The sequence below is a fragment of the Trachurus trachurus genome (assembly GCF_905171665.1).
Source record: "Trachurus trachurus genome assembly, chromosome: 10".
NCBI lineage: Eukaryota > Metazoa > Chordata > Actinopteri > Carangiformes > Carangidae > Trachurus > Trachurus trachurus.
Genome location: NC_139894.1, coordinates 24,575,103 through 24,599,977, shown reverse-complemented (window position 1 = coordinate 24,599,977; position 24,875 = coordinate 24,575,103). Strand labels below are relative to the sequence as shown.

General features: G+C 42.4%; 1 protein-coding gene across 2 annotated transcripts; it reads right to left on the bottom strand.

The window, feature by feature from the left end:
* Positions 1-305: 305 nt before the first annotated feature.
* On the bottom strand, positions 306-24,875 carry afap1l1a (actin filament associated protein 1-like 1a). 2 transcript variants are annotated; one of them, XM_083980090.1, is made up of 19 exons: positions 24,763-24,875; positions 10,417-10,542; positions 10,106-10,189; positions 9,937-10,013; positions 9,343-9,478; positions 9,081-9,176; positions 8,766-8,980; positions 8,489-8,668; positions 8,278-8,361; positions 7,590-7,665; positions 6,787-6,900; positions 6,493-6,704; positions 5,876-6,021; positions 5,668-5,740; positions 4,991-5,105; positions 3,108-3,275; positions 2,075-2,250; positions 1,856-1,981; positions 306-920 (listed from the first exon to the last, which is right to left on the bottom strand). In XM_083980090.1, the coding sequence occupies exons 1-19, from the start codon at positions 24,803-24,805 to the stop codon at positions 894-896; spliced, it is 2,274 nt and encodes a 757-aa protein (XP_083836216.1). In that variant the 5' UTR covers positions 24,806-24,875; the 3' UTR covers positions 306-893. The 2 variants fall into 2 exon arrangements, with proteins under 2 accessions (XP_083836216.1, XP_083836217.1); XM_083980091.1 differs by lacking the exon at positions 24,763-24,875 and adding an exon at positions 14,149-14,277.

Below are 24,875 nucleotides of genomic sequence, written 5' to 3'. Positions count from 1 at the left end.
TCAGCTGAACACCAACGTCCGCTATGTCTTACTGTATGATGCGGGATGATGATGATAAACAGAAAAAAGAAAAGGGGAGACCGCACACTTAAGCTCCCTTTATGTTCTGCTTTTATTTAGCAAAACAAAATCAGTAACGTTTTGAGCGTAACGTTACTGATTTTGTTGGCTGTGCTAAATAAAAGCAGAACATAAGGGAGCTTAAGTGTGCGGTCTCCCCTTTTCTTTTTTTTGTTTACATTTATGTTTGAGGCCAGCACCTTTTTAATTTGATGTGCGCGACCTTTCTACTTTTTTGCATGATGATGATAAGAAATGAAACAGCATAAAAGTATAAAGCGTACAAAACAGTAGTCATGGCTCGATATGTACATGCAGAACAACATCATTAAGTCATATAAAAGGCACATCACGGCTTAAACTGCCTTCTGTCTTCTTATTTTCCAACACATCACATTTCTTAGGTCATCGTCTCCCTCAAGGAACATTCACATTGTGTTTGCACTGGTGCAAACACAATCTTATGTTGCTTTTCCATCACACCATTTCTTTTTACCTACTCTCTGTGCTTTTTAATACACTTTTCTTGTGTCTTTCTTTCATGTGCCCCGATTTTGCTCTCTTTTCATGAATCTGTGTCACCACAGACAATGAAAACACTTGAATACAGATGATGTGAAGTCCCTAAATCCCTCACGTTTGGAAAGGTCCTTTGAGAAAGACGGGAGAGTAAATATTCAGTGAGGTGTACCTCCACCTAGTGGCTGATTTTTTTCAATATAGTTTACTTCCTCGTAAAACAAATTTGTGCTTTGGGGAGTAGATGGGAGTTTATCCTTCGTGGGATTAAAGGTCCATCCTGATATACAGCAGCCAGTTTCATGATGCTGCTCTTAGGTTCCTTTCTTTGACTCCCACTCCTGTAAAACACAAAAGTCAGGAGATTTAGAAAGAATGTGAAAACTAAGTCATTATCTCAAAAAAGGAAATTCAAAGTTTGCAGCTGAAACCCACAAATTGGAAATAAGATGCACAAACATATAAACAGAATCAAATTAAGCTTTTCCACATTCTAGTGTTCTGTTATGGATAACTGTGTCCACAAACAAGCAAACAGAGATGAAAATCAAATGAATCTGGGCTGCAGATTAATTCAACTGGGTCACTTTTATGTTAAAGTAATGCAGCAACATGGCACTGCTAGGTCAGACTGTAAACAACATTTAACTTTTTGGAACAGCTTCATAAAACAATGTTTGTTAATAGGAGCAATAAGTTTAAGTGGCCAGTTTTGCAAAGTGTTTCACTGAGTTGTTATATAAACTATAAATTAACTGTTAGACAAAATAAAATAGAAATGCAAATCTAGAAGCTAAATAATTTAGGTTGTGGCTGAATAGCTGAACAGTGCCGTAGGAAACTGCTTTTATCATAAAACTCATTAAACCAAATTTAACATTGATCACTAATTAGTCAATACAGAAATATGAATTTGACTTTGTCTCAGACATTTGCAGATTTTTTTCTGTACACGTTCAGTCAGTGCACACACAATGCTACTAACTTTTTTAGACAATTATTCCTGATGGCATGACTTCATTTGTGCATTTAGCTTCATCAATGGCCGAGTAAACATCTAGTTGGCTTCTCCAAAGAAAAAGTTGTGCTAGAAACCAATCATAGATCAAATCCATTGATTGTAAATGTGCTGTGCCAACATACAGACTTGCCATTGGTATGAATTGTTAAAAAGCCATTAATTGATAGCATGTGCTGCTCTGAACCTCCTGTGGAGTCTGATTCAGTTCAGGAAGTGTGTGCAATAGAGAGAGAAAAACTGTCATGTCACTGTTACCTTTGCTTTCTGCATGACAGTTCCTGAAGACGATGCATAAACAGATGGAGGTCTCCTGTGGATTTCTGAGGCACTATTCACCGGTAGTGACTGGCTGTAGATGTTTTGGCTCTTTTTGCCAGAGGCCTACATACAAAAAAGAAAAGAAGTAAATAAAAACCATGTTGGCGGGCAGGTATGCACATAAACATGTCGTTCCACATAAAGCAACAAATATACCTTAACGGGTGGTTTGGCCTCGACTGGTGACCCCAGCGCTCCACCTGCCAGGCTCTTCTTCAGGTTTTCTTTGACCTGAGTCAGTCGGAGCTCCAGGTCCACCCTCTCTGCCTCCTTTGCTCGACAGACCTCCTCCAGGTGGGACACACGCTTGTTCAGGGAGGTCTTCCTCTTTTCTGCACCACAGAAACATAAAGCATTTGTGTTTTCACATATTTAAGTGGTGAGTCTCAAAATACAGGAGGCTTTCAAAATAAAGTACATCAAGTACTGTGACTATCATGTTTTTCACCCTCATACAGCTACAGTTATTCAACACTTTTCACAGTGAAGCTCTATTTTACATCAGTGATGCAATGAAATAATGAAATACATTTTACATGATGATACAATAGTGTCAGGAGCTTCTCTGTTGTTATTAATACTTTATTCTGTATATCTGACTTATTTGAAAATGGAATATAGGTTTACAATCTCTTCACTGAAAAATTATGCTGCTGCTGGCAATACGCAGTTTGAAACTAGAGGGAATTAATTAGATATAGAAGGAATTTTCACAGTCATTTAGTTTCAATAAGTAACTATTAAATGTTTTATTTAGCCCTGTAGGGAAACTCTCCTCTCACATGACCCCCTAATGATGGAGGTCAGGGTCACATCCAGAGCAGGGATGTGTGCACTTGATATGCAAGCCTTCTGGGTAATGTCTGTCTGTCTTAAATGCTAGACAATCCAGCTGTTAAAATATAATTTCCTAACTAATATAAAGAAAACAACAGCCAAGACATACAGTACACTGCTTCTTCTTCTGTAATTCAGAGTCCAGCTGCTCCTAATGAAAATCTGGTGCCACAACCCGTCTCTTCTTTCCAAAGACATGAAGGTACATGATGGGTCTAGCTATACTCCTTATTTTGAGACTCTAATCACCAGCATCACTTTGATAACTCTGGAAACCTTGCACGGAGCCCAGAAATGACCCTGAACAATTTCATGTAGCATCTGCTCTGTGTTAAGCTTCATATCTCCTCACCAGTGGCCGTCTTCAGCTCTTCCTTAAGCTCTTTCTTCTCCTGTCGAAGGGTCACCAGTGCATTTCGTATCCCATCCCTTTCCCTCTCCAGCTCCTCTTTTTCTTTCAGATAACGCTTGGCATCCTCCTCAGCTCGCGTTTTCCCATACCTTCCATACTGGTTGGCATCTGGGTGGGAGCAAAGGTGAAAAGGTTAGACATGCAGGGGTTGTGGGAAGAAGACAACATGTCACGGCGATCTGTCTGCCTGTCCTTTATAATGTCACGCTCTGCAAGAAAGGAGGACGATACCACCTCTCCAAGTTATACAAAACTGGAGCACAATAATTTGACCTATTTCATAATTCAAACAGAATTGTCTGGGAGAAAAACAATATGATGCATGAATAAAAGACAAACACACACACACCCCTGCAGAATAAGGAAGCCAGACAGCGGATCTAATGCGAGTGTCCAATAAATCTCAGGTTACGTCCTGAATCTCTCAGCCCTGGAGAGCGCTGGCTCTTTCATGTGTCAGCTCATCACAGTGAATGCCTGTGAAACAGCACTGAGCTGTCCGACCACACCAATATCACTTTCCTCTACCCTGGACGCTCATCTCCATTATTTGTATATCATAGGCCAACTGAAATAATGGGGCAAATGGGAGAAGTGAGAGGAGAGCGTAACGATTATGGATGTAAATTGAGAAGATGATACGAGATGAGAGCAGTAAAAAGGGAATATTAAGCCAGATGAAAGATTTTATGACCTCATCGAGAGTATAAGACACAACAGAACCAGAGCTTTGGAATCTGTACCTGATGCAGGGCACACAATTAGATGGGCCATCTGTGGATTAATAGTTTCCCTCTGTGGGAAAAGCTTGTGATTACTCCTTTATTCATTTTTGAAAGTGAAACGTCTCCTTGGGTACATCAGCTGTCTGTCGCTGTGAATGATAATTGCAGCTCTGTTTATTGATCTGCTTTATGTCACTGAAGGGCCTTAAAGATATTGGCTTGTTCAGAAATGACTTACATAACTAATGTGCTTTGGGCGATGGTGTTCAACCTAAGCCTGTCAACAATAACAAAGGGGTTCCACCGGGATCAATTTTAGGTTTTCTTCTCTTCACAGCCTCAATGATGTATCATATAGAGACACACAATAGACACAATCGAGCTTGCATGTCCCTCAGCAGCTTATAATGAGCTACTGTAGAAGATAATCATCACAGGTTTCCTCTAAATCTGACAGTGAAAAGATAGGCTATCAGCAGATAGAAGGTTTCAAATTCTTCACCCAGATAACAATGTGAGGTGCTCAGGGCCACAGAAGAGACAAATATTTACTGTTTGTGGAACACCTCAGCTTTGCTTTGTTTTTTTTTCTTAGCACCATCTTTGTTTGCTACCCTCTGTTCCCATGACCCGATAACAGGCAGACCAAACAAACCAAGGGATGCATGCACCACAGGAAGAGTCAAGTGGTAACATTATACTTTTCCATACAAGTGAATACAGTATAAAGCAAACATACATTCAAGTGAACATAAATAGCATAAGCATATATGTGACAATGTATAAAATTTCCATTACATGCACATTACTCTCTGCTTTAGGAACCATAGCATTAAGACTACCCTTGGTACATCAGCTTTTATTTTCTCTGCACCTTATGTAGAATAACTTTCCCTGGCCCAGTAATAGGTTTCTCACAATTCATCTCTAACACAGGGCTGTCCTAGAAAAAAAAGAAGAGTGTTTTCTTTCAGCGAGTTTCCACTGTGTAAATCAAGATCTCAATCAATCTATCAGTGTAATTCATGAGGTATTTCTAGGGCCAGACCTCTGGAGGTACAATAATGTTACTTTGGAAAACTAACCAAACACACTTACTTGAGCCTGTTCGCTTGAGGGAAACTAATGGTTTGGTTCTGTCAGAGTCGCTGCTTGAGAAACTTGAGCGCCGCTTTCCTTGATTCCCAGACTGCTGCCTGCGGTTCTCCCCTGACTGGGTGGAGTACACAGAGGGAGGGTGAGTGAAGGTGGGGGTGGAGGGGTGAGTGGGTGACAGATGTGTGGGAGGATGCAAAAAAAGGGGATGAAGACGTAGAGGGGAAGAAAAAAAAAGTCAAAGCAATAAACAAATCTTCAGATTTATTGGTGTGAGGCCGCTGAGGTGTGTATGTTTGTGGGTGTGGGTGGTGAGAGGTGTGTGTTTGAGTGTGTGTCAGCGGGGGTTAAGGAAGAGGTTTACAGGCTGTTAAACCGCCACGAACTCTCACTCCCCTGTCATCAGTTTGATCACTTTTTTTCCCTCTCTCCCGTGCCCGCACAGCACTTTTTCTCTGGCATACAAAGAGCCGTCATTGATAGGCATCTAACAGAGCGCTATCTGTCTGTTTGGGTGACTGATATGGGGTGTCATATTCAGACAGTGACTGTTTCCAACAGCTGCACACACACAGACACACAGACTCCAATCTTGTCATATCAAAGTAAAGCATCACACATCAGGTTTAACTGAAATTTGGGAGCGTGTGTGTGTGTGTGTCTGAGCACAGGGGTCCCACCTGCATGTCCTCGTTTGGGACCTCATCGTATGTTCTGGAGTCTGTGGAGTTACTGCTGGAGGAGGTGGCCCACCTAGGATCAGACAGGAAGAGGAGAAGCGATGTCTTCATGAGGTCAAAACATCACAGCTCTGGCCCGTGGCCTGAAACTGACCTCGTCTAAATATCCCAACTCCCCCCCTTTTTTGCCCCTCGACGTCTCACTCACAGGAAGGAATGCCGCGCAGCGTCGCAGATATTAGCGAGGGTTTCCACATCAACGTAGTCGTAATGTAGTGACTCTGGGCCTGTCGCAGAGCCGGTTTCTGCCAAGAGGACACCAAGCCACCTTCCAAGCTCCTCAGAGCTGCTAGCCTAAAAGGAGACGCAGGAAATCAGCTCAGAAATGTGTGGACCAAGCTGTACGCCAATTATTAGCAAACAGTTATCTATTAACAACAAGTGATAGAAATAATATAATTAATTTAAGGTTATGTTTCAGGTAAAGTAATACATTTAGTAATACATTTAGTCCTTTTTTAGCTCTGTGTTTGGTTTCCACCACTTCCTTATTATTAAATTATCTAGGGCCATAGCTGCTAAATGCACCAGTGTCTTCACTATCTCACTTCCTGATGCTTGATGAGAGCTTTTAGAGTGAGTCCATTTACAAATGAAAGCTGCAAGATAAAAAATATAGAGTTGTTTGATAATCTTCACCGATGCGTCATCTTGAGTTGCCCATATCACAGAGTCCTTTGATCCTATCTTAATCTAAATCTGTTGACATGTGCAGATTTTAAGTAAGAAAAAAAACAAAAAAACAAAACAAGCAACGTTCCCTACCTCCAGAGCAGCCACCTCTGTGCTGTTGCGGAGGATTCGGAATGCAAATGGGTGTTTGGGTCCAAGCCCCGGCACCACCTCGCAGCTGTGGAGAGGAAGCGAAGGCAGGGAGGTCCGAGGGTCTCCTTTGTCCTGGTAGAAGTGCAGGGAGCCTCTGCACACACAACACCACTGTTCCCGCCACACCTGGTTCGCCAGCACCGACAGGTAGCCTGTGACGTGAGGGAGGAACGCAAAAATGATGCATCTACAAGTTTGGAGAACATAAAGAGTGACAGGGAAGCGGGGTCTGACCTTGACGAGGGTCGCTGATCCGGGGATCACCTGGCCGAGGGGACTTCTTCTTGGAGAAGCTGATGATTCGTGTGATTTTGCGGCCAGCAGCTAAGGCTCCTCGTTTCACCTTGCCTACATTGAAAATTATAGGGTTCCACAATTTTTGTCTGAGTTGATCATTACCATGTGTATACTTTAATTTACTTAAGATCTGGAGAAAAAAAATCATGAGAGTTATAACCCTAAATAGAATATCTCAACTCAAGATATACAAACTAGCTTTTCCCAAAAAGCCATCTACTGCATTTTGTGGTCTCTATCAGCAGATGTTTTCATGGAGATAACTCATCTAACTTTGCTGTGACCTAATCCTGCATTTATGTTTCAGCAAACAGCCCTCACGTCAACATACAAGCTGTAATTACGCCTGAGAGAGTCTCATACGTCCCACTTGGCGCTTAATAATAGGGAAGTGCTTGAAAACCAAATAAATATGGATGCCTTATGTTCGCCAGAGTTTTTCATTCGAGGTAATTAAACCCAGATTGTTATATATTATCAAGTCTTTTCAACACTCTGCAGCCCAACTCTGCACTCACACAATTTTGTGTGCAAGTTGTAAACATAAAACAAACTCTCTCATCTCAACATGAATGCAGCAGTGTGGAAATAAAGTCATGTAACGGCAGCAGAGCGAACGTCATCTGTTTATGAAGCCGTGAGAAAGATTCAGTTGGGGGGAAATAAAATTTGTCAGTGGACCTTGAGTTCAGCTTTGTTTTTGTCAGATAGCCGGCGTGCTGAGTGTGTTTCTGTCTCACCGTTCTCTCTGCAGTTATCTCCAGTTGACACACCCACACTGTCTGAATCTGATGTGTTCCTCTCTGCAGATAACCTCTGAGGAAGAGGCAAACAAACACAGGTTTAGACTGACAGTCCTCATCCCACACAGCATCTGTCTCTCTGCCAGGAGGATCAAATGTCTTTCCCTGAGATAATCCTTTAACAAGCTGACATAATGTATCCATCACTGGTTTATTTCATTTTTTCACAGCTTCTTCTTCTTCTTCATCATCTTTTAACCATAAACACATGATATGAAGAGACTGACAAACGTATCATCTGTCTTTTCTCCTACCAATTTACAGTTGGCTTGTCTCTCTCCAGTCTGTGTTTTTCTGTCGGGGCTTTTTTTGTGTAGTTTATGTTCTGACAGGTAGGTAACTTTAAAAGTAGACGTGCCTGTTCCAGTTCTGACTCATCCACACCCCTATCTTTTCTGTCTCAACACCTAATTTCACTACAGATGTCCTCTTTGTTCTGCGAGCCAAATACAGGTATTGCTGTTCCCTGCGTCGAGCCAAACAATTGTTTAAGAAAATTGATGATGACAACACAATTGCTGCCTGCTACTCGCGGCTTCCTCGCCTCAGCTGTGAGGATGAATTATTGTCTTGAGGATAAAAACGACAGGAAGTTGCTCACAAACACCCTCTCCTCTACGCTTACTTTGTCAAGTTCGGTTTTCCTTGGAATGACTGGAGATGCAGATTCCTCGGGCCCTGTGCTCTGACCGCTCACCTCTCTAACAACCTGTGGGGATAGATTTACATGTGTATTGACAGTACATTCAACTGAGGTTTGTCAAAGTCTCTCACAGTGATTGTCAGCATGACTGCAGACTGTGTTAGTGTGTGTGTGTGTGCACAGTGCATCTTACCCTCAGCCACATGTGGGCCTGTTCCTTGCTTTGCACTGCCAGCACCAGTGTATCTCCATTGGGTAAAGTGAACCGGAGCTCATGGTGCTTCCTCTTGCTGTCTTTGGGTGCATAGACCACATTGCACTGGGGCAGCAGCAGGTCAACATAGGGGCATGTGTCCTTTGAACTCTTATAGCACTGTGGAAAGGAGGACACACAAGATGCTCTATGTTGAAAGAGAGAGACATACACAGGTGCATCCTTCACTGAATAATGTGAGTGTGCACCATCTCACCTGCAGCCTGTTCTCCCGTATGACGGTGAGCTGTTTGGCCCACTGGCCAAAGCGTTTCTTGCGCAGCAGGAAGGCACAGATGCGACAGTCTCTGGCGGGAGGCATGGAGCTCTCATCCGAGGGCCACTGATGAGTGAGTTGGACGCCGGGGCTCCTCTCCTCCTCATCCTCCTCATAGGACTCGTAGGAACTGCTCAAAGCGTCAGAATCATTGTCTGGGAGAGCAGAGACAGAGACGATAAAGTGTGGTATGTTCATAAAAAAGACTTACTCTTTAATCTGGTTTATTTGGTGACATCTTTGTTCTTTACTCACAGGAATTTTTACGGTGTGAATTTATGCAGGTTGTGGGATAGTTGTTTTCAGCATCTTCATATCCGTCCTCTATGGAGTTGGGCGGACTGGGCCTGACTGGATATGGAAGAAAACAATCCCTAATTAGTCCCTGTGCTTGATCATGCACTTTAAAGTAACATACATATGAGTACTATGTGATTATGTGGAATTTAAGCGCTGAGAACTGAGTTCGAGGTTTTTTACAGCCAAGTGACACTAAGGGCACTGAGTTCATGCTGACCTCGTGTGATGATGTACTCGGGCATCTTGCCAGGACTGAGGGGTACTGCCTCCTCATAATACTCTTCAGGGGGAGGCGTAGTGGGCAGAGGGGGAGGAGAGTCAGCTGAGTGCGTCGCCCGGGATTCTGCACAGCTCTGCCAAAGGATCCACACAAACACACACACAAAACTGAACTCAAATTTTCCTCCATAGCCATAAACGATTCACACCAAGAGAACTACACCATCAAAGAGATACAGAGGATAGACCTCAGAGCGATATCTATAAATTAGACTTATGGGCTCTGGGCGGATGCCTGCATTTGAACTCTTCTAACAGATCGTAGGGTTGTGAGTGTGTCTACGTGGGAAAACCCCACAACAAGGAATGCAATCTCTGTTTTTCTTTGCTTTTTCTCCACAAGTCATTTAGAGGTACAATAGTTCCTCGCAAAGATGGATTTGGATGTTATTGCTGCAAAGATGGACGTACAACAACATACATCCCATTCATGCAGTGTCATCCTATCTGCAGGTTTAAAGCCAATATTTCACATGTAACTGATATTTATAGAAGAGAGTACGTTAGGAGGGAGTGTGTGTTGGCAACTTGCCTGTTTTTTTAAAGTGTCGGTTTGGGTGTTCTCTTTCATATCATCCGTAACATCCTTTAGGTCTCCGAGCTCACAGTCTGTAATGACAACAACATGCAATCGCACTCACACTTTTTGCTGTAAAGACGGCTTATGTGTTGACACTTATGTGTGTTTTGTTCAAACTCACCAAACTTCTCAAAGAGGGACTCGACAAAGCTGGTGCCATTTCTGTAAACTGCTGAGTTCATGTAGATGTAATCTGTTCCTGACACTGGAGGGGAAGAAGAGAAAACCATAAAAGCTCCCTGCATGGTGCAGAAAGTGCAGAAGGTTTAACAGATTCCTAATACTCAAATCTTCTATAATGAAATGTGGATGTGATTGAATCTGACGAATGCAATTGAAAGTAAATATGTGTCTGTTTAATATCTATTCAATAATGTTTTTCACTGCTTCTACATTTAAATGCACAAGTCATTTTGTCTGTCTGTCTCTGACCTGATGGCTGTATCTGCTGCAGGAGGTTAAACACTGACGTCTTCTTCTCCTGGGTGGAGGAGCTGAGGTTCTCCTGGTCCAGCATCTTCAGCAGTACTCCCAGCTCACTCACCAGCACCTCCATGGCTGCACAGGGAGAGGGCAAAGGTCAGGGGGGGTTACGGGGTCAGTATATCAGCAGGGAGGGCAAAGGTCAGGCTGACAAGTCTAAACAAACCCCAGGAGGATGTCAGAGAGGCTCTGCTGCTTTGCTTTACCCGTGTCCTTCTTTCATTTTCTGTCACTTTGCCTCACAGTTTGTCAATATCAATCTGCCACCTTATCACAGAGTCTGTCTCCTCTAATCTTCTGTCTGTTACTAACCAGCCTAAACAACAACAGAGGAGTGGAGTGACAGGAAACATGTTTGCTAATTGCTCATTAACCCAGAGGGAAGGCGAAAGCTGAAACTCTCCAAACACAGGAACTCTAAGAAAGCATGTGAACACAACTGCATAAGATGTTCTGCAGGACTTGAGATGTTGCTGGCTCAGAGACAGGTGGGCACAAACCCAAATTTCAATCAACTGTCAATGCTGAGAGGGCAAATTAAAAGCCCTGTGAAGACTGTAAAAACGTTGGCAGAAACATGAGATTCTGACAAGAATAACCAAAAGGCCACTTTACAGATCCCAGAGCAGGCCAGCAAGCAGAGTTTCACTCACAGGGACCCGATCTTTATCGGACAGTTGGACATTTTAAGTCATGGACTCACACAGCAACAGCAACAGCTGGCTCTGACCTCCAGCTCCAAGTGCTCTTTTTCCAGGTTCTGTAACACTTTGAGGACTCAGCTTATAGGAATATATGATTCACATCATGTGTTGATCTGAGAGGTGGGACTGGCCCACTCCCTGTTTTCAGAACAGAACTTGAATAAACCGTCTCCCCCTCTCCAACAGCTGCCAAACACCCTGAGAAGAGAACAGATCCCCAACCTGCTGCTGCCGCCGGTGTGTTTGAGCTCCTCCTTAATCATATTTCATGCCAGACACAAGCAAAGTGCCACCAGTCAGTCCCCATGTCTTTCTTTATTATTTTCATCACAACTTTTCCTTTTCTCCATCTGCTGCATCTTAATTCACATTTTTTTCTGTCTCTATAATCCTGACACCCCACCCTCCAGTTTTCACAGTTGAGCCACATTAGACCCACTGAACCGTGCATGTTGCTGGAGTCAACCATGGGACAGCCACTGAGCCAGAAAACTCTTTGTGTGGTGGGCGGTCATATGGCAACAAGTTGGGTTACACTAACCAAACACAAGTATGTAGACACACACATGCACAGACGCCCAAAACATACAAGGAGACTTATATACATTGTGTATTTAGTGAGGTAGGTCAAAAGTAAGCATTGGTGTACCTGTCTAGAAAAGACCCTACAGTCACCCTTGTGCGTGTCTGTGTGTGTGTGTGTGTGTGTGTGTGTGTGTGTGTGTGTGTGTGTGTGTGTGTGTGTGTGTGTGTGTGTGTGTGTGTGTGTGTGTGTGTGTGTGTGTGTGTGTGTGTGTGTGTGTGTGTGTGTGTGTGTGTGTGTGTGTGTGTGTGTTAAGGTTTATGGAGGATTATTATTAATGAGTTTAGTCAGAAAGTTGGACTGTTTGTTGAATCGCTCCGACGCAGTGATCTTGTATGTAAGCACTGCTGACAGGTCGTGCTGGAAGATGTATCTGGTGTTTGTCAGTGTGTGCTCCACATTTCAGACTGCTCCCACTCCTTGAAGACAGACATACTTTCCTGAGGTGGGTCTTCCTATGGGTTTAACAATGCCCTGCTAAGGCAACAAGGGCCTGTGCCTGTTTAACCACTTTGTCTTCTTTACCAGTGCAGTTTCCGTCTATTGTAATAAAAGATGTGCTCACATTCCGAGAAGTGGGCATGAGGAGTTAATTCACGCGGGGACCTGGAAAGTTTCCTCATTAACAACTGATTCACCCAGCGGAAATCAGGAAGTGGAGTTTGGGGAAGGAGAGGAAACTCATGAGAGTGGGATGTCTTGGCCTGGTGGATGCTGCTGTCTCTCTGCCAGAAGTTTCAGCTGTTTAGATTCTGGCTCTGGCGCACCACTGGGTTTCCCCTAACCTAGTGGAAGACAGAACCTTATCCACAGCATGAGTCATTCACTGCAGAGAAAATTCGAAATTTACACCACTCAGCACTAAATCAAATGTAACACAGAGACTGAGGCGGTGCTTTCAAGGAGCTGGCGAAAAGTAGGACACTGCACTCATCAAACCACTTTACTTGGACTGCAGCTCCAAAATGATGATGGTCTAATTTGACAGATACAGTGTTATAATACGTGTGCCAGAATGAGCAAAGAGGAATTATTTTGTAGTATTTGGCATGTAAGGCACATAAGACCACCCTTAAGTCAACAACCAGGCCTTTATAATCAACTCTACACTACTCACATGGCTGCTCACATCGAAAACTGCACATTATCCCTTAAATCCCTGCAACTGTTGAGGGGAACTTTGAGCTGTGTGTGTGTGTGTGTGTGTGTGTGTGTGTGCGTGCGTGCGTGCGTGCGTGCGTGCGTGTGTGTGTGATGTCTTTAAAGCCAGATAAAACAGAATCTGTGCCCAGCACCTGAGGGAAACTACACAGGCTCACTCACATGTGATGTTAATGCTACATAAAACAGGTTGGATAAGGTTTAATCAAAGTCATACTAAGGTGAAATTGGATGGTTGCAGCTACAAACCAAGACTTTAATCTCTGGCTTTATTATTTAAGGTTCTTTCAAGCCTTAACAAAAACATTACAGGGGGATACTCAACTCAGAAAAAATAAAAAGAAAGAAAGACACCACAAAGGTTGAGTAGGGAATGTGTAAAGCTATTCAGAGCTTTGGACACACTCAAACATTTACCTCCTCACACTTGCCCGACAATAGCCGTTTAACACTCGACACATTCCTCACCTTGTTAATAGTGCAAGCCTCTGTAAAGTGCATCTGTGTGTGTGTGTACATGTCTCTGAAGCAGGGTGAGTAGTTTGTTTAACAGTGCAGCCTCAGAGCTTTAAAAAGAGGCTTACATTAGCAGACTTTCTGAGGCAGTGAAAGAGAAGGGGTGAGTGGGTGGGGGTGAGTAATGTCAGCGAGTTGAGCACCTGTGCTAACATGTCCAACAAACCCTGATATGAAGAATAATGTGGCCTCAATTGGGTACACAGATTCTGTTTAACTCCTTTCCATGCCAAATACTTTTTCATGCTCAGCTTAGTTATCTTGCAACACACACAGACACACACACATACACTCACACACTCAGCCTCCCAGTATGTCGTAAGTGACAAAATCTCGTCATTCTGCAGAAACTCAGTTTCACAATATTGTTGCAGGCAGACGTTCCAGCTAACCACACAGGAATTTGCAACCCAAGAAGAGTCTTATGAGGCTTAAAAAAATTACAATGCTGCACTATAGAGTTTGGGTGGCAAACAGTTGCTTTCTCAACAATTCTGGATAGCTGCAATTGTTGGTATTTCATCAAGCTGGCATGATGCTTCAGGCATCAAGTAAACATCACCTGATGCCTTGGTCTCATGTTTTCCACACCTTTACAATTCGACAGCTTGTGTGTCTTTACGTTGTTCAATATTTTTGCGCATCCTAGCAGATTCCTTAACTTATCCACCTACTGCTTTAATACAAACACAAGATATAAAAACACAGAACACTTACCCTCAACAGCAGTGGATGAGAGTCCCACCATTTTCCAAGGTTACAGAGAAGAACCACTTCATTCACACATCAGAAGAGATACTGTAGGAGATATTCCAGAGTCAAAGCCTCCCTGTGTGTGTGTGTCCTCTAAAGTCTTTGTATTGAAGGTGAGCTATAGTCTGCCTACTGCAGCACACACCTCTCCCTTCTTCCCTCTGATCTGTTATCTCCCTCCACCCACCTCCCTCCCTCTGTCTCCCCTCCTCTCTTTTCTTTTGGGGGGTAGGGTGACGGTGGTGCTGTGTGTGTGTGTGTGTGTGTCTGTGTAGCCTGATTGTATCCCCCTCCGCTGTAATCCTAGGGATCGTATAGCACCTGGGAAAGGCTTGCTGTGTAAACACACACATGTCGACTAATAGCTAACTCACATTCTTTATTCTTTTAGTCTTCCCCTCAGTGTGCATTATTAACGTTTAACTAGCTGAACACCACAAGATGCCAGTGAACCCACTGACATACCAGATACAGTAAGGCATTTTTACAGCATCTTTGCCACTGTAATTCACTGATAATTGTACCAACAAAAGGGTCCAAGGGGTAATTTCTATATTTTTAGTGTACTGAAAATGCCAAGTGAAGGCAATAGGAGAGGGTGAGTGAAGGCTGTGGAGTGGAGGTAGAGGCAAGTTGGGGCCTTTCAGAGTTACACGTGGATGAGTTGTTGCCTTGAGGCAGACTCATGTGCCCTGACACGCTGCCATCAGTCACAGTAACATCGCAAAAACAAACCCTGGAGCTCACACAGACAGTTCACAACCCTGCGCACAGCAACAGACAAAACACACAGATTCTCCTAAGTGTAGGCTTTTACGATGTGTCAGTTGTAGGAGGAAAACTGTGTCAGCTGACTGTAAGGTTGACAATCACTGTGGAGTAACTTGATATGAAAAATATTGATTTCAATCATGTTATGGTCCTTTTGACCCCTTTTTAAACCCTTTTTAAACATTTTGAATACTCATTAGTTAAAACATATTTTCCAGGAATAATGATTGACAGCGCCCTTGTGGCTACACAGTTAATAGAGGATCAGTGTTTCCCCACTGCAGGGATGCACTGCTACTTTCTACACTGCACTTTAAGTATTTGCTGGGTTGAGTGGGACACATATCTTCATCTTAAGTGGCCAACAAGAAAGGTGATAGTACAGAATAGTATTAATGTTTTATCTAATCTAATCATCTCCATCTTTGTTGTAGGGACATAATTTCTCTTTCCCTACATCACATAGATATGATGGAACACTGATTCAATTTGTACCTTGGCCACGCTGATTTAGGATATAGTGTATTTGTGTGCTCTGATGCACTAAAATTAATGCACATTTATCTCCAGTTACCTTTAGCCACACTGGCAGTGTGACCAATGCTCTTATGATTGCGTTGGCACACAGTAAAATATCTCCATTCCAGCTGGACACATTGTAATCAAATGAAAAATTGCAAAGTTGTCTCTTTATCCACTGTTTTGTGACATGTTTTTCCCAAAAAGTTAAAGTGGTTTTTTTTTTTAACTTAACAACAAGTTGAAATAAAGGAGATATTTGTCAAGAACAAACAACAGACAGTAAATGACAGTCAGTGAATGAGTTGTACAGAGGATTTAAAACTATAAAGTCCCAGGGAAGTCCGTGAAGATGGAAAATGAATGGGGTAATAACGTAGACAGGAAGTCCTCCTACTGTCTGTTTTCATGTGCAGGACCTTCCCTGAGGCATACATGGTGCTTCCTAACTTTTCCGAAATCCTCTCGGATGGTGACGCCACAGCCACTCCTGTTAGTTCTGGTTACAGCCCGACAAACCTTTCCTGACTGTGACTAAACGTGATCTCTGACCATCCTTGTAAAGCTGTGAACTCACACAGGACTGTAAATGCCAAAGAAGAGACGGAAAAGCACACTGCAGTTGTGAAATACACATCACTTTACCAGCATTACAACTGGCTTTATAGCAGTCATGTTTGAGTAACACTGATATTAATGACGGGTGATTTCTAAAACGGCGTTTATTCTAGAAAATAGACCCAACCATCCAGCTCATAATAAAAGACCATAGGTATAGGCAAAGTGAGGTAAATCTTGTTAGATGTTTAAGCTGCAGTTGCTGTGGGAACCTCAAAGGACTGTACCATCTGTGACTCCACAAGAGATCAGTATCTAATGAAAACTGCTGCGTTTTTCTTGGAAGTCTCCCCTTCCTTATTGTCTTTGGACATGTTGGTTATTCAGCCATTTCCCAACCTGATCTGACATGAAAGAGCGCTGCAGGTTGAAGACTTTGAGGTGTCCAGAAACCCAGCGTGGAAGACTTTCTTTGTCTCATCACAGAGGCCAGCTGAACAACGTGATCCAGTAACGTTCTCATCATGTTAAGCGACTCACAAGAGAGGTTTGAATGTTATCTTTCGTACCATGTGAGGGTTATCTAAATACCACCATCCGACTCATCAAAGCTGGGGCATGTGTGTTTAAAGAAAATAGCTGAATCATAGCTTTAAGAGACACAGAGATGTCATATCTTCTGTTCAAAGACTGCAGGCTTAGATCACACCCTGTGGGGTGTGTGTAGCTTGCATGCTAACAAAAGTGAGGTAAACCAGATGGCCAGTGGTTTTTAATTACATTAAGAGCTGTGCCAACTCTCACCGGCCTCTCTGCCCTATCATGATGAAATCCCCTCCCACTTTATTCCTCAGATTCCAGGCATTTCCCAAGTGTGACGGCTCTCCTCTCCTTAGCACAAAACGTGTCTGGGCATTCACAAACTGATAACTATGAGCACCACAACAGGTAAACAGAGACTGTTCTGGTTCATAGGGAAGACGATGAAAAGCAGCATTATGACTGCATCTGTGACGCTACCTTTTAGTCTGTCAAGGGTAGCCGTCATTTTAAGCTGGATTTGATTCAGACGATAGGAGTCAAATATGCACTTCTAAGTCACCTTCATAAATGCCTCAAATTTCAGTCAATATTTTATTTTAGAAATTGATTAAATTACAATGCACATGTGAAAAGGCTAGCTTTCAGTAATGGACAGAAAAAATGTCTAAACAGGCATTTTAGAGTCTTTCAGCTCACAGGTCTGATTTTTGGGTCCTTTTTCATTTATAATCACTGCTTGTATCTTTAGAATTTTGTGGCTCAAGAGCAAAATATTTTCCTAAAATGTTGCGTGTCATCAAATCAGAGCTAAAAAATTAGCTAAAATAATAATTCCATCCCTTCGAAAGACATTGATATGACTAAAACTGAATACTAATGTTGCTCCATATCTGCTAACTGAGCAAACTGGGTTAGCTAAAAGCATTTGCTACATCACCTTAAAAGTTAATGTCCCAGGACTGTGTTCATTGCTTGTCCCCATTGACCTCAGGCAATCACTTAATAATGGTTTAACTACTACCTATTATTTCTTATTGTTATGGGCACTTTGCCTATCTATTTAATTATCTTCATACATCTGAGAGTCCAGGAAATTACAGTAGATTCCCAGAGATGAAAATGGAGACATATTGGGAAATGGCCAACAAATGTATTAGAGACCCAGATGGCAGCTATAGTACAGTAGTGTAACGCCTCATCAATCTATGTTAAACATACAGAGATAAGGCTAAAAAACCATCAAAGTGGACATTTAAAGGTCATGCTAGCTATGATAGGCTAACGACTGAAGACCCTTAGAGACCAATTTTGATCTCATTCTGCTTGCTGCCAACAAAACATTTTTCCTGTCCTACATAAGTTAATGGGCTGACCAAGTGTATTGCGATGCCCCATATGCCCCCTATAGAGATGGCTTCCTCCCTCTGCTGATGACATCACCTATCACCTCCGGCCTTCTGTTTCCTCTTCCTGTCAGCTGACGCACTGCCGATTTTACAGTACTGTCTCTGGTGACCCCGTTTTTAACACGCTGTCAAGATCCTACACTAGATAGAATTGATTTTCAAAGGTATGACAGTATAATGGTGCTTGAAATAAACTACTATTACAAACCTTTATTTAGCTGCTGCAGGTACCCCCCCTGTGAGAGTGCTAATTCCTTTCTCATAGCTTTGACATGGAAATATATCATAAGGGTGGACATTTCAGACAAATAAAACACATAGCAAATGCATACCACAGGATATGCTGGAGTTGAGCAGCAGGTGAGGGGCACATATGGAAAAACTTATTTGGTTTGGAGAAGTCGTAAAGGTACACAAATTAAGGAGAGAGGGGGAAAAAACATGTTCTGCCCACTGTTTTTATTGTACGTGCTTAGATGCTTGAGGTTATCATAAAACACAACGCAGATCCCACACTCCATGATACTCAGCGTGTATGTGCACCAGTATAGTAACACACTAGAGAGCACAACTGTCCGGGGACATGGATGCTTTGATTGCTTTGTGGATACAGTGGATTGTACACATGCATGCATAGTGCCATTGGCTCATTGTTGACTTGAAAACATCCATTTCATGATATTAAATCAGGCAAAACCTTAATTATTTGGGATATGCATTTGACAGCATACTTTCAGTTGTAGCTTAGTTTAAAAACTACTTTAACAAGGCTTCGTTCAGTTTATCCAAATACTAATACATTATCTAAATGGGGTGTGTATATTTCCTGGAGTCAAAGTCTTTAATGAATTTCTGTCTTGAAGGTGCATCCTCACTCCTTCTAATTAGGTCACTCTAACGAGCCCATCACAGAGGAAAATAAATCTACTCAAAGTAATTTGGCCTCTTGAGCGGCTAGAATGTTTCCATGGTGACAGAGAGGGAGAATTATGGGTCTGTGCACACCAGCTTTTGATGTTCAGACACACTGGTACCTACACACACACACACACACACACACACACACACACACACACACACACACACACACACACACACACACACACACACACACACACACACACACACACACACAGTTAAGCCAACCTGGAAGTCATGGTGATAGCTGAAAGCTGCTATCTCAGCAGTGAGGGGGAGCAGAGAGTCAATGGCCCCAGTTACAGGTCAGCAAAGTGTTGCGGTTCATTTTCTTGCTGAGCGCTATCACATTTCTTCATTCTTCTTTTTGCACTCTCTATCCTGGGATGAGTTTACATGTTATCAGCTGAATCAGCACCAAAAACAAAGACAAGTGTCATGGTATTAATTTAGCTACTATGTATAATGAGATACGGTTAAAAAAAAAAAAAAAAAATAAAAAAAAAACATTTGTGAAACTGTAATACCTCCTAATGTCCTCAAACAAAGACTGTATCATAATGAGTTTTCCATTAGTGGCAGTGCTCCCTGTCCCTCCCAAATATTGTTAATGCCCCCACATCCATCCTTCCTGTAATCTTTAACTTCCTGCCTGTTGTGTCATTAGCTGATCATTACTAAGTGTGATAATTTAGTGCTGCGATTGGCTCAGAAGCTCCTCAGGGAACTTCTTTGTCTATCCTCAATACATGATGGAATATGTTGATTTTCAGACCAGCCCTAAAAAACACTGATACAAAATGGACAGCTTGTTAGAAGCTATCTGATAATGAAGTAATTGCCCCCGCCAGGTGGCATGAGCTACGTCTGGGTATTTCTCAGCATGGCCTGGGGTCAAAGGTTATAGGTCAGACTGATCATGATGTAAGCGATGTCTGTCTACTGAGCTTCTTTTGCTTCATTCTCATTTTTCATCTTTTGCTCTGTGATTTATTCAAGTCGGAGATGGCACAGAGGGCTTGACTCAGCCTGCTGACAGACAAAGACCCTACAGTATTATTCAGATCCCGTATCTGCCCTGAGTCCTATGAGATCACCACAATGCTATGTCTCCCTCACAGAAAAAGTATTCACACTGAGAAAGATGCTATTCTGCAAGTGGAAGCGCTGCTTTACTGATGCTGCACAGACGGGTAATATACACAGAGCACACAAACATGCCTGCAAATACACACTCACACAAGCACAAAGGGAGAAAAGGGGCCGCTTTGTCTCCATTTGGGATTTTTTGAGATAATTTGATTCTGTGTTAGGCTGGAGAACTAGAACACCCTCTCAGACTTATTGCTAAAGTCTGAATCTCTTCATTATATGTTGGATAAGTTCTCCCTTAGGTGTGTTTTGCATTCCTCCCCTTGTTGAGTAGTTTAAGAGTAATCTATAAAAGAGGAACCTCAATCATATGAACGAGCACCAAGTGACTGTTTTCCACATTACTGCTCTCGTTTACTGTGAAAAGGTATCATACGTCTTGATTAAACATAATGTTTGGGCCTAGTGTTTATCTGAAGACTAAACAGTCATTCCCAATCATTACTAAATCACTGCTAAATGACCACTGATTACATAGCTGCCTTAGGATTAATGTAGTAGGATTTAGGGCCACACAGAATAACACACACACTTTTTGTTAATGAGTTGTGAATCTTGAGTTGATGTCATTTCACTGTTTCCAGAGTCAATCACTTATGCTCTCCGCTTAAAGAGCCACTTGCTTTCAAAGATCATTAAAACATGACAACATCAATATGAGAAGTTGAATGTTGCAACCATTTCACTCAACAGAGTTTCAATAAGAAATGCACATTATGAGCTGCGGAGTATGAGTTTATGGTAAAGTTGCTCTGGAGAAAGCATCAGTATTATCAGATACATCATTTGGCAAAAGGTGGAGCTGTAAGATCAAGTGGGATACCTGCTGAGAAACAGTCCCATGAAATTTAAGTAATCTCTGCTTTAGAAATGAACACAAAACATCAACTAAATCTTAAAACGTCTTGTTGGTCCATACCAAAACCAAAGTGTGTACCTTTGATAGTTTTCCAGCGAGTGTGTTTAAACTTGCTTAGTACATACCAGAATCATACTCGTCAGTACCATCTGCGTGCTCTACTGTTTGAAATGCTCACCTGGAGTTATCCCCGAGGTCAAAAAAATAAAATTTCCATACTTCTCTAATAACACAAACCATAAATCACTGCTGAATTATGACTGTTTTCAGATAGCGTATTGTAAACCTAACTGATAACAGGTTGAACAGGTCTTGTTCTATCTAAGACTCACACACGCTGCCAAGTTTTATCCAATAAATCTGAATTAGTCTTCTGAATCCAATGCTTGTACGTACCTATGTGTGTATAAACACCAGGCAGAATCACTTTTCACCTTCTGCAACTTGAAAAAAACCACCACATTATCGAGTGTCATATATACTCTGTAGTCCCCTGCAGTAATGTTGTGCAGCATATCTCCATGGAAACCCCATAAACAGCTGTGCAGAGAATGACCATTGCCTATATACACATGCACGTGTGCACGGCCACACACGCACGAACACAGACACAAATACTCTGCCATATGAATCATATGATCTCCTCTTTTTACCGGGTTACAGAGGGGAATTCCACCTCTTATAGGGCTGGTCCACACTGTTGTATGTGCATGATTTACAGCTTATGCATGATGTGGCATATATGAATATATCATACAGTATGCAATATAAGGTACCCCTAACTCACATGTTTGGATAAATAATGGGTGACCCCTCCACCCCCCTCTTTACATCCTCTGTCTTATTATGCAGCATATGTTTGAACTGGTAACATTAACATTGTATACAGCAGAGTATTGTAGGGATAGCAGACATGCATGCTCCACTGAAAATGGCTTTACAACAAAGAAAAGGCTGCTTTTAAACAGGCAAGAGAAATTCAGTTATTTGATCAGTAACTGAATATTGCTACTTTTTAATTAATTTGAAATATCCTTTGTAATGTGGACTTGTGGAGGCTACTGTTTGATCCTCACTGGACTGAATCAGGGAGCTGCTGAGAACTTCTGTCCACAGTCTGAACAATGGCACCATTGCATTGTAGTTACACTAGCTGAAACTATCACAGGAAGACTTGCAGGGTGATACAGTATAAACACTAAACTCAAGCTGTTTCCACAAGCACTGCTTTTGTTGTGTGAACATGTAGATTACAGCATACATAATGAAAGATATGGCATTAAGGCACAAACAGTGAGGTCACTGACCATCGGCTCAGTGACGACAGCATGCTGCCCCGCTAACCTACAGCCCCAGAAAAAATGTTTGAGTTCAAGTGCCGCTAGTTCAAATCCTGTGCACTCTCAAAAGAAGTTCTTAGACTCTGCTGTCTGCCAAATAAAACTGAATTGTTTATTTAAATTTCACACACGCATACACACACGCACACAGACATTTTTGTAACTGAAGTGGACCTCTCTACTTCCGAGGAGTGCATGCAGAGGATTTGTGCTTAGATGTGCAGTATGTTTCAACGGTGCATCACGTCCACAGCAGATCACAGCAGCTTTTTTTTTGTCCACAAGTTCTTCCATATGCTCCAAAACACTGTGACAATAGACACAATTCATCACGTCTGCAGGGCTAAATCACAGACAATCCCACCACTGCAATGCGTCTCTATGGGGACAGCCTCTCCCCTCTCACGCCCACCTGATCTGCTCTGCTTCTCACTGAGGTGACTGTTGAAACAAAACCTCCATTACACTGCTGCTCCAGCTGGCTTGGACGTTGCGATATTGAGAAGCCCCCACCATTCACGTTCATACCTGCCTCTCATCAAGCTCAACACAGCTTGAGTTGATCGATCTGCTAAAATAATGATATATAACCATTTCGGAGCCGGGATAATCAAATACTTTTCATTAATGGTGTGTCAGATGATGGGTGTGATGAATGTAGGGTGTTAACTCTTGTGGCTAAATGCAGCTGTTAGTGGAGAACAAAACAGAGCAGTCAATTTAAATTGAATAAGTAAGCATAAAGTTTTATTTATTTTACTTATTTATTCTTATATACAATTTAGTCATATATTGATTGATAACTTAAATAATCATTATTGGCCGCTCTATGTAATACAAACCAAGGAAAAGTAATTTCACAGGAGGGATTCAGGTCATTTAAAGACCATGTAAACAGTAGGGAGCTCCCCAGGGATCTCCAGGCATCACTGTGTGTTTTCTCCTGTGGTGTTGAACCAAGCTTGGTGAGGCAGTCCAGCTAAATTCCTGCATGTTTGTGCGTGCATGTGTGTTGTCTGCTGAGAGTGATGGGAGGGACAGATGAGGGTTTGTCTCAGCCAGGACGACACCTAAAGACACTTCCTCCCTTACATAGTTTGTATACACACCAAATGCACTGATGACATGCGCATAATCCACACTGACTGACAAGCAGAGGAAGGATGGAAAAGAGCTAAATCATGGACAGGAAGGACAGAGGTCATTAAACACAGTCTTTACCTTTTTCGTGTAGGAGATGAGACTGTAAAAAGGTGAATAAGAGAGGAGGAGGAGAAGAAGAAGAAGAAGAAGAAGAAGAAGAAGAAGAAGAAGAAGATAAAACACCATGTGTAGTTTGTCCCATTTCCTTTCACCTCTAGTCAGTGGAGTTTAAATGTCCATAAAGTTGGTCCTCGTAATCACTATCACATGTTTACCTGCCTGGCGGCCTGAAGCAAGTCTGTGAAAAGCACTCAAGTCTTTCCAGCTCTATAAGCAGTAATGTGATACAGCAACAGCTCTAGTGTGAAAACAGATCAAGCAACCTAAATCAGCTTTAAGCTGAAATCACAACTTCATGTTTGAAATGCTGTGATGGGTCACACCTTTCCCTGGTAATGCTGTCACTTCTAACCTCACATCAAAGCCCATGGGGGGGGGGGGGGGGGGGGGGCAAAGTGTATTTGTTTTCTTTAACAATGTGGAAAAATGTTGTACCATGTGAGGGAGAGGGGGGGCAGCTGCACCCCTCCCAGAAAAAAAAACAAATGGGGCGAAAACACTTTTGTAATTCCAGCTATTTCAACACAAAAAAGCACGGTAGATCTCCAGGGGTCTTTATAAAGAATTCTCTACAAGTGGTTTCCAACATCAAACATTACCATGACCACCTAATCTCCAAATATCTCATCTCCACATCCAGATATTTGACTGGACTCAGGATGAGTGGGATTCACTTTCTAGAAAAACAATCAGACTGAGGATCAGCTCTTGGTTTTCTGCCTCTCCAAGCAGCTGCAGGGAGACTGAAGCAACATAATTTATATTTTTAAAGTGCACTATCATTGTGTTGCCTTACATGTACAACAGGGGGGGACGAATTGCAGGAGGGAAAGGAAGTTTGATGGGAATTCTCAGACAGGTGATACTGGTTGAAAGAGTCAGATGGAGAAAATTGAAATATTGCAAATGACATTGGAGTAAATAGTGCAATTATGGCAGGGCTGTCAAAATATGTAATGTTTATTTGCACATATTCCCACTAATATTTCACCTTTTACCAGTTAAACCAGTGAAATGTATAGTGCTTCCATGAGTATACTGCAACCAGAGGTGTGTGAGGAAAGAAACTCACAAAGTGGGTGTGTGAGAGGGTCCCACTGACTTTACTGTAAGTGACCCATTAACACATAAAGCAAACATACCAGTCATATCTAAATCCACCTCCCCAGACTGCACACAGACATAAAACAGCCACTCAGCAGGAAACCATGTTTGCAGCTGTGTTTCAGGATTAGAAAAGTGGACTTACATTTGGTGCCCTTTGTGTCCATTCTGCTGGTGATGCTGTCCATGTGAGCTGTTGAAACTTAGCGCAGGCCCATGAGTGAGAGAGTGTGAGAAGGCGTGTAGACGAGCTACTGC